This window comes from Bos javanicus, chromosome 29 (genome assembly GCF_032452875.1).
Source record: "Bos javanicus breed banteng chromosome 29, ARS-OSU_banteng_1.0, whole genome shotgun sequence".
In the NCBI taxonomy this organism is placed as follows: Eukaryota; Metazoa; Chordata; class Mammalia; order Artiodactyla; family Bovidae; genus Bos; species Bos javanicus.
In genome coordinates this window covers 36,463,677-36,478,581 of record NC_083896.1, presented here as the reverse complement: position 1 = coordinate 36,478,581, position 14,905 = coordinate 36,463,677, and the positions used below count along the sequence as shown (strand labels likewise).

Below are 14,905 nucleotides of genomic sequence, written 5' to 3'. Positions count from 1 at the left end.
TGCCTAGGCAGCTGTTGCCTTGCTCACAGAGGGACGCACCGTCGGTGGGTGCTGCTCTGAAGTCTCCCCAGCGCCGGGTTCTTAGCACAGCCGTGCAGCCCTCAGTCGATTCCCTGAAGGCACCACCTGGCCGCGTCCTCTGGCCTGCTGGCACCGTTCAGTGCTTTCTCTGGGGCTATAGTTGACTCATTTGGAGATCAGTGTCCGGCCCGGGGGACAGGTTTCCTCCCGAGTGCCTGGCTGCTGTAGAACCAGTTTGCCTGTAGGAAATATTGATTCCTTTTCTTTGCATCTTGTTGACTGCTCCTCTTGAGTTATTTTTTTCAAGTCAGGTTTACACAAGATTTTACCGTGTATAAATTTTATCAACCAAAGGTTAAAACCAGGCCACCTAAAAACTGGTGGCTGTAGTGACCTACCCCAACCATCCTGAAGTCCCAGACACGCCAGGCATCTCCAGCTCCCTTTGCGCTCCTTCCCCACATTTAACTGTGAGGTGCACTTCTCTCTTGGGTGAGTTTAGTATTAGTGTCCCCAGCTCACCTCTCTCATCTCTGGGAGGAACAGTACCCGGGAATGTGCCCTGCTGTGTGCTCCCCTACTCTGCACCTAACCATGACAACTCCTGATCGCCTCTGTCCCGGCTCAGGTCCTCCACCTGGCTGCCTTGTGCCAAGTGTCGGGGTGCTGGATGAGTGAGAGCCTTCCCTCTGGGACCCAGCCTCTACTGCCGTGAAGGGAACACACGCTTTCCTTTGTGGCTCGGGGGCACGTTTTATCCTGATGCCAGCAGGTGCCCTCGGCTGCTTTGATTCAGCAGGAAGGAGGAGGCTCACAGACAGATGACCCCTTGGTAGAACACATGAGCCCTTACCTGGACCCCAGCTATAGGAGCATTGGGCCCTACAGAGGACTCTTTGGCTCCTGCGGCCCCTGGGTGACGCTGCACGGTGGTCCTTGCCTCCTCCTTCTCATAAACCTGATTCTGTTTCTCTGTAGGGTAAGCTGCCTACACGGATCACAGTTCCGCTGTCTGTCATCAGCCAGCCCATGAAGGGCAAGAGTGTGGTCACAGCCCCCATCATCAAAGGCAACCTGGGTGCCAAGTAAGTGCTGTGGTGGGTGGGGGAGGCAGTGCTGGGGGCTCCTGGACACGAGGGCACAGGGAAGGCGGCTGGTTCCTGGGCTCCTTCATTGTGCTTGACGGTGTCTCGAGCACCTCAGGTTGTTTCAGGTGCTGGGGATAAAGTGAGGTCAGTGCTACCAACAGGCTCACGCTGTAGGAACAGTGAACTAACCTCGTCTATGGGGTGGTAGTGCATGCTCTGGGGACAGAGCAAGGGACCGACAGGAGGCACTGGGTGGAGTGGGCGGTGACCGGCGTGCTGTTAGGGAAGCCTCCCCGCAAAGTCAGGCCCTGGGGTGTGATGGTGCAGAGAACGAGGGCCTCCCTGGGTCCAGAGCTTTGTGGCTCTGACTTGACGAGAGTGAAGGTGAAGACAGGAGTCTGGGTCTCTGGGCAGCTGCCCTGGGGCCGGGTTTGTGGCTGGGAGCACACACCTTCCGGCACCCATCCTGACCCTGGCCGGTCACCAAGTAGACACAGAGCCTTTTCATCCAGAGCACCAGGGGCCTTTGTCTGACACGGGAGTGTGGCAGCTGGAAGAAGGGGGGATCTCTGGCTGGTGTCCCGTCAGTCCAGTGCTGGGGTCCCCTGGCCCGGGCTTGGCCTCACGCCTCTCCCCCACAGCCTCGGCGGGCTGGGCCGCAACATCATCCTCACCACCATGCCGGCGGGTGCGAAGCTCATCGCTGGCAACAAGCCAGTCAGCTTCCTCACGGCCCAGCAGCTGCAGCAGCTCCAACAGCAGGGTCAGGCCACACAGGTGAGGCCCAGTGCCCTCTCAGGGCTCGGGCTACTCCCTTCCCTGTGCGCTCGTCCTCACTGCAGGCTGCTGGCCATCTGCCCACCAGACGCTCTTTCTGTGCACAGGTGCGCATCCAGACAGTCCCCGCATCCCACCTTCAGCAGGGAACAGCCTCCGGTTCCTCCAAGGCCGTCTCCACCGTCGTCGTGACCACGGCCCCATCTCCTAAGCAGGCACCCGAGCAGCAGTGATTCTCAGGGAGGAAGACATTCAGCGGCCGGATGCCATGCCAGTCGGCCTTCAGGCTGGGAGGGCAGGAGCGCGGGTGGCTGCCTCACCCACCTCTGCCGGGCGGGGTGGGTGTCTGTCTGAGGAAGGCCAGCGGTGCGACGCTGGCTGCCCAGCTGCGCTCCGCGGGGAGTGGGCTGCACCAGGTGTGCTGCGCCCCCGAGCTCTGTCCTGTCTGGTCCAGGAGAAGTGTCTCTGGTGGGGGTGTGTGAACTCACTGTGGTCACATGAGCCCAGCTATCCCAAGAGGAGACACTGGGACGGGCTGATGTCACAGATGTGTGGATGGTGAGTGAGACTCGTTCTGTGCAGGGGTTGTGTTTACCCTGGTCTTGTCTGTGATTGGTGGTCTGGGTCGGTGTTCTGTGTCCAGATGTTTTTATGTAACATTTTTTGAAAAAACCTGTTGTACATCTCTATCAAGGAGAAACCTGGGCTTAGACATGCCCCCACCCCCAAAAAAACGCATATTAAGTTGCTTCAGTAGTGTCCAACTCTTTGCAGTCCTATGGACTGCAGCAAGCCCAGGCTCCTCTATCCATGGAATTCCCAGGCAAGAATACTGGAGTGGGTTGCCGTTTCCTTTTCCAGGGGATCTTCCTGACCCAGGGATCGAACCCAGGTCTCCTGCATTGCAGTCATATTTACTTAATTTTTTGACGAGAGTGAAAGAACAGCAAGATCCCTAGTAAGTTAGTGGCTGACTTGATGGCTGCATGCTAGCAGAGTGGCCATGAGGTGGGGGAGAGACGTGGGCATTGAGGTCATGTGGGGTCCCAGAAGTGGAATTAGTGTGGCAGCTCTGCTTAAAGACGGGCAGTCAGGATCTTGACCGCGGTCCACCCTTCACCTGCTGACTCTGTCCTCCTTGTCGAGCCTGTCTACATGTACATCCAGAGCCATTGGACAGAGTAGGCAGAAGCCAGGACACATAACTGCTTTCACAGCACAAGTTTTATTGTGGTTCAGAGATGATATGTTTTGCTTTGCTCCAGAGCAAGAGTCAGCAAACCCGATTTTGTAAATAAAGTTTTATTGGAACATAGCCCACACCCATTCACTTAGGTATGGTCTGTGGCTGCTTCCAGTTAGAAGGCAGAACTCAGTAGTTGTCACAGGGACTGCACAGCTTCAAGTACAAAAACCTTCCTACCTGACCCACTGAGTAGAACTTTGCTGCTTCTGCACCAGAATATGGTGGGGCCGGGGGTGTGTGGCCACAGCTGCCTCGTGGGTCTGGGTTTATTGTCATTAGCTCCTGGGTGTTCACGGTTCTCAGTCTCCACTGAGCCATGGGCAGAGCTCAGAATGTGGTTTAAAAATGTAATTAAAAGCACTGGTTGTCAACAATGTGTGCCTCTCATATTGGAGTGGGTGTTGGGTGGTAAAGCTTTTCTGCAGCCATGGGGCTTTCCTGTCTCTCAGGAAAGTATCCAGGTTATTAAGAATGTTTTCCTCACCCATGAAAGTTGAGTGACATTCTTTGATGGAGTCAGGGTGAGGAAGTGGAGTTGGAGGGCAGTATCAGGCAAGTTGCAGTGGTGCAGAGAAAGTTAGAGCAGCTCACTGGACACAAAGACATTTGATTCCTAAAGCAGATCTGTGAGATAGGCGTGGTCATTCCTCTTTTAACTGAGAGAACCCGCGTCTGAGTTGAGGTTAGAAAGAACCAAGACGTGAGTGCAGTCTTCTGGTTGTAGGTCAAGTGCTGTCTTTGCTACCTTCCTGCAGGGAAGTGATATGTCCTGATGAGACCTGGTGGCCGCCCCGAGCCGGGAGGGGTGGACCTGGGGGCCAGATTGCAGGGGTGAATGGGCGGGGCGGGATGGAGCTCTTGACGGGTGGTTGAGGCCTAGCACGGAGAGGAGATTGGTGACGGGTGGTTGAGGGCTGGCGCAGAGTGGAGGTTGGTGATGGGGAGAGGTGGAGCCTGCAGGGAGGGAAAACAGCCTTTGAGCTGAGTGGAGGAGGGTGTGTCTGCACAGTGTCACTCCCTGCAGCACACTGCACATGGAAACCCCGGGTCCTGGTTTCTGGGTGAGAAAGAGGCAGTAATTTGAGGAATCCTGGCTCTGGTATTTATTGCCGGTTAAAATAAACCCCTTCTGAATTTACTTAACAAGTGATTTAATGATGTTTCCAGCCTCAACCCTCACCCCCACTTTATTTGCTAAAGTCACCTGACTCTGACCGTCTCCCTGGTGCCCACAGACATTTACATCCTAGCAGACAGGTTTTTTTCAGAACCCTGGTAATGTGTGACCTGGTGCTACCTGCCCAGCCTGTCTGTGGGTCCCCAGGGTGGCAGCCCCTCCACCCCCCAGGCTGCTTGAGTGCCACTGCCAGCACAGGCACCAGCTGTGGCTGCTTCCAGGCAGACCTCAGGGGTCTTACAGAGACATGGGAACTATTGTGGGGGTTTGGGGGGAACAAATTCAGAAGAATTAGGTTCAGAGGCTGGTGTAAGTATTCAGACCACGTATCTGAGACTAGATTTGGTGCAGGGCATCATGATGGGTTTGTACTTCATCACACACACCTCCCTGAAGGTGTCTCAACCTGTGCTGTGCAGGGGGCGTGAAAACAAGTTTTAACATTTGTGTCTGACCCTCAACACCTCGATCCCTCACTTTGGAGAAAATGCTGCAATTCCCTAAAGTGTTTTGTCCCCTCCCGGTGAAAGGAAGACTGGGACTAGGTTCTTCCTTCTCATCTCCAGTCCCTGAGGAAAGAACATGTTTTACATTAATTACCAGTAATAGAACTTGGTTCATTCAGGACTTGCCCAGTGAACGTTTGGGCTCATACTTAGCAGGCAGACCAAAGTGATTCCTGAAAGGGGACCCACAGGTTCTTTTCTCAGAATTCAGTCAGTGTAGCTCGTTCTTAATCCCGGAGGTGTGACTTCAGCCCTGAGCTGCTGGCTCACCCTGGGAGGTTCGTTGCCTGTCACATAAGTAGAGCATTCCTTCCACACAGCATCCGGCTTCACACAAATGACCTCTGCTGGCTTGGTGTGCAGTGTGGAGGGTGCAGGACAGAGGAGCTGGCCTCTGAGTCTTGCTGAGGACTGGCTTAGGGACTTAGTGACTTTGTGGCCTCAGGCTACTCCTGTTCCGTGAAGGGCCCCATGTTCTTGAGTGCAGGCAGTTGTGAGAACCTCACGAGACTGAGTGCATTTCAAGGTCTGAGAAATCCTGTACGAATGAGTGGCACTGTGGGTCCACACGGCCTTTCACATCTGTCCTAACCCACTCTTACAGAGCCTGATTAACTCCACATTTCCTTCACTGGAGAGTTCATACCTGGATTCTCACTGCCTTGGATGTGCTTTTCTATAGGGCACCCCCACCCTCCTTCTTCTCCCCTCCGTGTCCTGGGGACACCAGTCACCCTGCATGGAACTGCTTATGGCGCTCCCTTTAGGCTGAATTCCATGCTGGACACATATTTTATAATCCTTAACAACCATTGCTGTGCTGGTGCAAAGTAAATCTTTAATAAGTATTTGTTGAAGGAAGTTTAAAAAAGAACAAAAGATCCAGAACTAAGACTTGCATATCCAGAGTTTGTTACTCATTCAAGATTCACATTCTTTGCAGGATTTGCAGGATTCTTATCCTTGGCTTTCAGCTATGTTTAAATTCAAAGCCTCCCTTGACCTGACATTTTTCTCTGCCTCATTATGGAGCTCTCTCAGAACCCTGTCATTAGGTACTTCTGAGGAATAAGAACATCTGAGTTCAGTCCTAAGCTGGACCAGACTGGCTTCCTGGTTAAGTACAAAGTCACTTTGGCCCAACTTCATTGTTTATCAGCAGTGAGTGGTATTGCAGTCCTGTGGAGTATTAGGATTAGTTAGGAAATGCTTAACAAGTAATACCTAAAGTACCAAAGCTTGTGGATTATTTTACTTAGAAAAATTAGAATTCTCTCTCTAAAGGTTCTGTCATTGACTTGATTTCTGATAGGAAAGTACCTGCCGCATTTGAGAGAAACGGTGCTAAATTATCAAAACAGTAAATTCTTCTGGATTTGTATCCTGAATTCATCCGGGTGGTCACTTCCTGTTCTGAAACTTTCAGTCTGATTTCTCCTTATTCTGAGATGCACATGAAGGTTGACTTCATTTTTCTCGACAGGATAGCACACCCATACAGACCTTAGTTGGTTAAGCAAGATGGTGGGACCCTGGGAGCAGATCACGGTGAGGGCGGCGGTGGAGGCAGGGAGCCGGCCCGCTGATCGCTGGCTGAGCACCTTTAGGACACACCACCCTCCACTGCTGACTGGGAGCTGCCCCTACTCCTCATCTGAGCCACTCAGGAGGGCCTTCCGGTATGTGTGATCCGACCTCAGCTTCTGAATCCCAATGACTTCCCTGTCTTCCGGCCTCTTCACCCGCGTCAAGAAGCTGTAACGGGGACAGCAAGGGCAGATGGGTGAGCCCCCAAGTTGACTTACTCCCTCACCCAGGGGTGCAGAGGCATTCACCGGCTCTCAGAGCATTCTTTCTCTTTCAAATACTACCTTTCTGACCACATAGACAGGACTCTGGTAGATGAAGGGCCTCAGGGTCAGTAGTACTTACAGGTTAGTGTTGTAATTGAGACTGGACGTAGGTCTCCCCTGACCCCCAGTTTATCATTTCACAGACCGTGCAGTAGAACTAAAAGGAAGCACAGCCTGCTTGCCTGCTGTTTAATGTGTGTGCAGCTCTCTGGGTGAAGCATCTGTGCATTGGGTAGGGAAATCAGGAACCAGGAGAGAACGAGGCATCTCTGACAACACAGAACTGGTAGGACCAGGTGCGTGGTGGTTAGACTTGGGCTCTGCCGTTTACTCCTGGGGTGACCTTGGCCCAGTTACCCACTCTTGCAAAGCCTTGGTTTCCCCAGCTACAAACATCACGTGCATCCTTCACAGGGGAAGCGTGAAGCCAGGGGATTTATATACTAAGTGTAACCACAGTGCCAGGGCACAGGCAGTGCCTGGCACTCAGAGCTGCTCTCATGACCTGGAGACCAGTGCTGTAGTGAACACCTGCTGTTGTGTCTCACCTGAGAGTCACGTGTGCCTGGATCCAGCGCTTAGGTGATGGGCTCCGAGTGAACCAGGACAGAGTCCTGATGCAGAGCTACTCCTGTCAAACCTCTGGCCTGAAACCCACCAGAACTGCCTTCAAAAGCTGGGTCTGTCAGATCTCTGTGACCAGACAGTTCCTTTGTTTTCTCAGATTTCATCACCCTCGTGTGCAGGCACAGAGTACCTTGCACAGAAGTAGGTATATGCCTGGTCCTCATCAAGTGGTGGGTGTTTGCACTGCTCAGTTAGGAGAGGTGGTCACTGGAGGTAAGAAAAGTGTGGGGTGATACATTTCCAGGACAGGGCTGGTTAGGAGGACACATGTGACACGAGTTGCCTCCTCTAGGACCTACCAGTAAACCAGCGAGTAGCTGGCAGCCAAGATGCAGAGTGCGGCCAGGTAGTGCCAGCAGAAGCACATGGTGACGAACATGATGTTGTCGTGACTGTTCTGGTCCCATTCAGGGCCTCCAAAAGGCGGGAACAGCACAAACCCAATCTGGTGGATAAAACAGGGGAGCCAGCCTTGCCGTTAGTTGGGCCCACGAAGCCCCCAAGCCCGCCAGAGTGTTTGCAGTTACTCAAACAGCTCACACCCCACCCCTCTGCTTGTGTCGAGCAGCCTCTGTGCAGGGAATTGCTCTCAGTTAGCTCTGGGTTCAGTGTGGCCTTGCTTAAAGTTCCAGGGCCCACGTTGCAGATGAGCAGTTTAGCAAGGAGAGTCTGATGACGGTGTTAGCAGCTCTGCTGGGAAGGTCGGTCAGGGACAACCTCAGCCTGCTCGCTTGTTTGTGCGTCAGCAGGTTGTGGCTGGCTAAGGTCACACAGGTCATGGGCGGCAGAGAAGCGGGCCCCGAGCCCCTTTGCGTGGTGCGTCAGTGCTGCCCCTCCCGGCCTGCTCAGCACACCTGCTTCATCCTGCCTCGCACCAGGTGAGGGGCATGGGTTTACCTGCCAGAACCAGGTGCCCTGCAGGAGGAGGAGGCTGGTGCGGAAGAGTTCCAGCACGATGTTGTCCCGAAGGACTACTTCCACGGCGAGGCTGAGGGCGCCTCCAAATACAGCGTACAGCAGCAGGGAGTGGATGTGCTGGTCCAGCGGCGGCCGGTCTCGCACGTGGTAATAGAAGAGGAAGCCTGCGTGGAGCAGAGACCGTCAGGCCCAAGCGGCCCCTCCTGGCCTCAGCCTCGTTGGGAAACGTCTGCGTGAAAGCTGGACCTTCTAGCCCTCAGGAAGCCAGTTCACGTAACGCTCAGGGGCAACTCTGATGCGGGGGTCGTGTGTGTAAGTGTGTAAGCAGCACAGGATGAATCTTAGCATCTCTTCACCGAGATGGTAGGGTACAGCACAGGACAGTGAGACGTTGCCGATGTGTGACAAGTCGTGTGTGTATACCTGAAATTCAGTTTTACCCTCGTTCAGCCTTTATTCAGTTCTTCCTGCAGTACAGAAGCAGATGATGGGGTTGGATCATGACATACTTGCACTTTCCCAGTCAACATGAGTTACACTAGGAACTGTGTCCTGGCTGCTGGTGGGCCTTCTGATGGAGCCAGACAGTAACTGCGCTGCATCAGGGTGAGGTGCAGAGCCCTTCTCCCCTAACCAGAGGGTTACCTCCTTGCCTGATGGTGTGTGGAGGAGCCGCACAGGCGGGCAGGAGGAGTCTGTGCCCAGTGTGCTAAGTTGCTCAGTCATGTCCAACTCTGCGACCCCATGGACTGTAGCCTGCCAGGCTCCTCTGTCCATGGGATTCTCCAGGCAAGAATACTGGAGTGGGTTGTCATTCCCTTCTCCAGGGGATCTTCCTGACCCAGGGATTGAACCTGTGTCCTTTGCATCTCCTGCATTAGCCGCCCGGTTCTTTACCACTGACACCACCTGACTTCGGCTAAAAATCCCATACTTTCCTGTACTGCTTTATGGAGTCTCTCATCTGTACCATCCAGGGCACAGGATCAGGTCCTTTGTAGGGTTTTCAAGTTCAGAGAGTGGAATTTTCTGGGGAAAGTAACTAAGTTTGCAATATTTCTGATCTGTTGTGCTCCAGTCCCTTTAAATCTCCATCCATACCACCTTGTTACCTTCATTGAAGGCAGCCAGAGCCATAACCAGTCTGTCCAGCCCCAGGGGGACGTGGGTGATGAGATAGGTCAGCATGTCCATGATGCCTGAGACTGCGAAGAACAGGTACATGGTGCTGTGCTGCCAGTTCATGAGTTTTACCCAGTGGTCCTCGTGGTACAGGTGGAGGTGGGGCCCGTCAGGAACAAACTGCTCTACCAGGATCCCTGCAGGGAAATGAGAATGGAGGTCAGGGACTGGAGAACCGCTCCAGGACCAACAGACGGCCGAGTGACCCCCAGGGACAGGTGGGGATGGCCACGGCCCTGTGGACCCACATCACTGCCTCGGATGCCACTGTTTCCATGAAAGGTATTTGCCAAGGAATCTGCAGACACGTTCCTGTGTTGTTCCTTAGAGGGACAAAGAGCAATAGGAATGCAGCCACACAACTGTAGTCCGTGGGGTCACAAAAGGGTCAGATACAACTTAGCAACTAGACAATCAACAGCAAAGGCGCTATCGACCATCAGCCTACCAAAGCTTGATACCCAGTGGATGCGGTGGTAGGATAGTTAGTGCCCAGCTGAAAATTCTCTGTTACCCCTACCGGTGGAGACCGTTGTTTCACGGGGGCCAGGAGATGGTTTGCGTGTTCTGGGTTTGATGAGAATTCCCTGAGTCAGATGACCCCCAACCTTACCGATGACTGCAAATAAAGTTCTGATTGCGGCTTCGATGATCTCGAGACGCTGGTAATGATGGGTCAGTTGGTTGCTCTTCTCCTTTTGATAAAAGTACTTCAGTGGGTGTTTCAGCGACCACCACAGTCCAACTATCAAGAAGAAGCTCCCGGGGAGCGCGTGGCCCTTGAAGTTCGCCATCAAGTCCCAGGACACCTAAGCAGTAAGGAGACACCTGTTAGGCGGCTGAATGAAAACATAAACGGTTGTTTCTGTAGGAAACATGATCCATGACTGAGGCTTCCGAGTTGTAAGCTGTATTAAGAAAGAGCCCCTCCTCATAGAACAAACCTGTGTTATGTCACTAAAGTCTTATCTGTTCAGTGAGTTAACAAGCCCAGGAGAATACACTAGCTCTGAGGCTTTTTTTTTTTAAGCGAAACTGTTGGTTGCCCAGTCATGTCTGACTCTTTGCAATCCCACGGACTACAGACTGCCAGGCTCCTGTCTGTGGGATTTCCCAGGCAAAAATACTGGGTGGGTAGCCGTTCCCTTCTCCAGGGGATCTTCCCAAACCAGGGATCAAACCTGGGTCTCCTGTAATGCAGGCAAATTCTTTACCATCTGAGTCACCAGGGAAGTCCAAGGCTTTAAAAGAATGGGTAAAATAAAAGGGTCGGGGGGCTTCCCTGGTGGTCCAGTGGCAGACCCCCGACCGCCCAGTGCAAGGGCTCAGGTTCCGTCCCTGGTCAGGGAACTAGATCCCACATGCTGCTGCTAAGAGTTTGCGTGCCGCATCTAGAAAATCAGTGCTGCAATTAAGATCCGGTACAGCTACATTTTTTTTTTTTTTTAAGTAGAAGGGAGGGAACAGGATGGGTAAATACGTCTTGATCTTCGAATAGAAAAGCCTGCCTAAACATAAGGGTAAAAGAGGGACTTCAAAAAGAGAAAGTGACCTGCATAAGCATCTTACATATAAAACAATCAGAAGGCAAACTGTTCAGGAAGACGTCTGCAGGAGCTGTGATAAATGGATATTCCACTACGGAGCTGTTACATATTAGTAAGGAAAAGACCACAGAGGAATGGGCAAAAGACACGAATGAGAATGCTAATTGATAATAAATCTCACTGTAAAGATGTTCTGTTGAAAATACTGTTTTTTTCACCTAATCTGAAAAATTAAGGGTTTTTATGTACCCCTCTGAGTATAAGGTCATTCAAATCTGGTAAAATGACAAAGCCTGTCATTCAGCCAGAGATATGCAGAGAGCTTTATCTCAACTGTTCTGTGACTCACTTCTAGGGTTTTCCCTGTTAAATTCCTGGTTGGCCTGCTGCTCACCCAGCTGGGACTTTGACCGCAGGCTAGCAAAGCTGTGCATTTATTTCCCCTGCTCACTGCCCAGCATTCATTCCCACGTTTAGCCTGTGAAGCCAAACATTTCTTAGCCTGCTCCCATCACCATCATGAGCTGTGTCTGTCCAGGCAGCCGAAGTGACTTGTTTTCATGGCCAGCACCACCTTATTTGAAAGTCACGGACTGAGGGGGACTTCCCTTGCAAACCAGTGATTAATATTTTGCTTGGAGTTTGACCCCTGGTCAGAGAGCTAGGCTCCCACATGCTATGCGGCCAAAAAACTAAAACAGAAACAGTATTGTAACAAATTCAATAAAAGCTTTAAAAAAAAAAATGGTCCGCATTAAAAAGAAATCTTAGTAAGTCATGTGGACTGAGTGAGGGGGACCCCATTAGGATGCAGTCAAAAGGCCACAGTCTCCCACCATTCTTACCTGAAGATCTGGATCATTTCTTAATAAATGCTGCTGTTGAGAGTCTAGCTGAGCTCCTCCATAGCATCACTGCCTCAGCACCTTCTGTGTGGCAGGTGGCCTGCAGGGGCTTTGAACTGACACTACTCTCTCGTGAGCACGCCCTTGAAACAGCTGCTGAGTCACAGTGATAAAAAAATCTGACGTCCCAGGGCCTTCCCCACAGTGTACCCCTTGGATGAGAAGCCTGCAAAGCGTACCCAAGCCCTGCTCTTTTTGGTCTGAGTTGACCAGTTTGGCTTCCCTGGGAACCCTGAAGCAGTCCATCTGCGGACCCTAGTAAGGGCGTGTGTCTGCAGTCCTGCCCCCCTGCCTTCGGCCTGCTGCCCACAATGTGCTCTTCCAGGTCCTGTGGGTAACCAGTTTTTCTATTTCAGTTCTGTTGTAGGCTTTTGTCAAACTGAGGCTCACCATGCGACATTCCAGGACCTTATTTAACAAGTACCTCAACAGTCACCACAGCTTAGCCATTTATTGTCTACCTTGGCCAATTTCCAGTTCCTTGAAATAGATGGTTTTGGTAACTTTGTCTAGTGGTATGCTTACTGTGGAGTGGGAGTGGGGCAGGGGCTGCAGAAAGGAATTGCCTATCTATGCCATAACTGGAAGGCCCCCTTCTCATTCTTTATTAATCCTCTACTGGAAAACATTTTTCAAAATTTCCATTTTCATGTAATGTTTAACCCTGTCCTCCAGATCAAGCCAGTGACACTCCTTTGCTTTCCTAATCAGGGTGCAGAAAGCCAGCTTTGCAAATCCTTGCCCTTCCCCATTTTTCTGAAAAGCAGAACCCTAAATGGGAACAATTCTTGTCTGCTTGAGTGGCGCCCATCCAGTTTGTCCAGCCTCACCCTTCCCGTCTACCTGTTTAAAAATCCACACCAGTGGATGCTAAGACCTGCACCTTGTCTGGAGAAACCAGTTTTAACTTCCCGTGTACTTCTTGGAAGGCCGAGTATCCTGATTTGACAGAGGAGAGGCACAGGGGAAATTTCATTAACAAATCAGTAAATTATTGCCAACAAAGACCCACTGTATATAGCATAGGGACCTCTGCTCAATATTATGTAACAACCTAAATGGGAAAAGAATTTGAAAAAGAATAGGACATGTGTATACATAACTGAATCACTTTGCTGTATACCTGAAACAATCACTATGCTCCAATATCAAAAAATTGAAAAAGCACAAATTGATAAGTTGTTGTTTACTCGTCCAGTCACGTCCAACTCTTTTTGCAACTACATGGACTACAGCCCACCAGCCTCCTCTGTCCATTTGATTTCCCAGGTGGGAATACTGGAGTGGGCTGCCATTTCCTTCTCCAGGGGATTTCCCAACCTGAGATTGAACACATGTCTCCTGCATTGGCAGGCAGATTGGTTACCACTGATCCACCTGGGAAGCCCAATAGGTTATTAGGTTAGCTACATTATAGATTGTCTAGAGAGATAAGATGGGTCCAGTCTTGAAAAAGGAAATGAAGTAATTTCAAACAGAACAGTACAAATGTAGACTTCCAATAATTTGTACAATACTATTAAGATAGACTAAGTCCTTGAAAAGTCTAGCTTAAAAAAAACATTCTGAAATATTAAATAGAAACACTTAAGGGGTGAGGGTCCTTGAATACACAGAATCCTGTAAAATACTTCAATCTAAGGAAAGGCTACAGATAAGAAAACATTAGAAAGTGGTTCCATAAAGACGGGCCTCCCGGATAAGCTCAGTTGGTAAAGAATTAATGCGGGAGACCTGGGTTCAGTCCCTGGGTTGGGAAGATCCCCTGGAGGAGGGAAAGGCTACCCACTCCAGTATTCTGGCCTGGAGAATTCCATGGACTCTGTAGTTCTTGGGGTGGCAAAAAGGTGGACATGACTGAGCAACTTTCACTTTCCACAAAGACAAATTCCCTTGCTTTTAATATGTTTATTCTCTTTTGGTATCACACGAGATAAAATGGCAGTATGAAGGGAGGGTTAAATGTTTTGAAGGACAGTAGCTTTGAGTTAAAGCTGGAAATCAAGAAAGCTAGAGGTTTGGGCAACTGTTCTTGCGGAGATCACTGGAAAAGGAACATTAAGGCTTCATGTCTTTCCTTAGACTCCTAGTTTTTAACCATCTCCCTCAATCTGTATTCTTTCTTTTTCATTTAAGGTAATTGAAATGTAAGACAAGGTAGAAGTTGTCAAAATAAGAAAAGGAGGTGAGAGTGGGGAAGAGTCGGGAGCAAGGAAAGGAGAGTCCTAGGAGGCGGGGCAGTGGTGCAGAGGAAAGAAGCCAGGGCTGGCGCCACTTGCCTGTCGTTAATGCAGTGCCTTTTAAAACAAATCCAGTGTTTCCCTCTATTATAGATGGGGAAAGTAGGAATTGTGAAGGAAAGGGTGTATGGAGGTGAGTGAGAGGATCAGAAAAAGAAACAGGAAAAATGAATTTCATTTTCTTTCTCAAGTGTTTCATTTTCTTGCTCAAAATTAGCAGAATCAAGGACTTGGCATCCACAGCAAGGGGAGCATTAAAGCCAATTTCCTCAAATTTGTGATGACAGGATATAGATGCATAGACTACCAGCTGTTACAGCCTGGACCTCTGCTTCACCATGGGATAGTCTTCACTGTGGAATGTTATGTGACCACTGTCAAGAATGAATTAGTGTTGGCTTTCCATGAGGTTCTGTTGGTGGAGACATGAAAGATGGAAAAGACCACTTATAATACGATCTTATTTTATGTAGCAGTGAACGTCAAATTATGGAAGATAATTTGAGGGTATATCATGCTGTTTATTAAGCATTTCTGGCTGTCCCCTGGGCACATGGTATGGTTGCTTTATTATTTTGCATATCTAGTTATCCCTGCTATTTGTTGAAAAGATTCTTCTTTCCCCCATTGAATTGTCTTGGTGCCCTTGTCTCCTTTTTTTCTTGAAAATGGATTTCATCAATCTTCAGCAGAGGGGTTTGCCTACAGTAACGTCAAACTGTGCTGAAGAAGGGTAATTTCGTTACTGTGACACATGTATTAACTTTTAATACAGTGTACAGTGTTTTGACAATAAAGGGAGGACTCCAGCCTGAGGG

At 50.4% G+C, this 14,905-nt stretch overlaps 2 protein-coding genes across 10 annotated transcripts in view; one reads left to right on the top strand and one right to left on the bottom strand.

The window, feature by feature from the left end:
- NFRKB (nuclear factor related to kappaB binding protein) overlaps positions 1–3,506 on the top strand; it is a 31,412-nt gene extending 27,906 nt beyond the window's left edge. For all 6 annotated transcript variants that reach the window (XM_061406460.1, XM_061406462.1, XM_061406461.1 and 3 more), the window contains exons 24-26: positions 1,000–1,106; positions 1,751–1,886; positions 1,994–3,506. In XM_061406460.1, coding sequence (XP_061262444.1) covers positions 1,000–1,106; positions 1,751–1,886; positions 1,994–2,119 — 369 coding nt within the window. In that variant the 3' untranslated portion in view covers positions 2,120–3,506. The remainder of the gene's footprint in view (positions 1–999; positions 1,107–1,750; positions 1,887–1,993) is intronic.
- Positions 3,096–14,905, bottom strand: part of TMEM45B (transmembrane protein 45B) — a 28,797-nt gene continuing 16,987 nt past the window's right edge. For 2 of the 4 annotated variants that reach the window (XM_061406464.1, XM_061406463.1), the window contains exons 2-6: positions 10,009–10,204; positions 9,326–9,532; positions 8,193–8,377; positions 7,595–7,740; positions 3,096–4,086 (exon numbers count right to left, since the gene is read on the bottom strand). In XM_061406464.1, coding sequence (XP_061262448.1) covers positions 3,858–4,086; positions 7,595–7,740; positions 8,193–8,377; positions 9,326–9,532; positions 10,009–10,189 — 948 coding nt within the window. In that variant the 5' untranslated portion in view covers positions 10,190–10,204 and the 3' untranslated portion in view covers positions 3,096–3,857. Of the gene's footprint in view, positions 4,087–5,633; positions 6,571–7,594; positions 7,741–8,192; positions 8,378–9,325; positions 9,533–10,008; positions 10,205–14,905 lie in introns of those variants that run through there. The other 2 variants (XM_061406465.1, XM_061406466.1) reach the window with 1 other exon arrangement.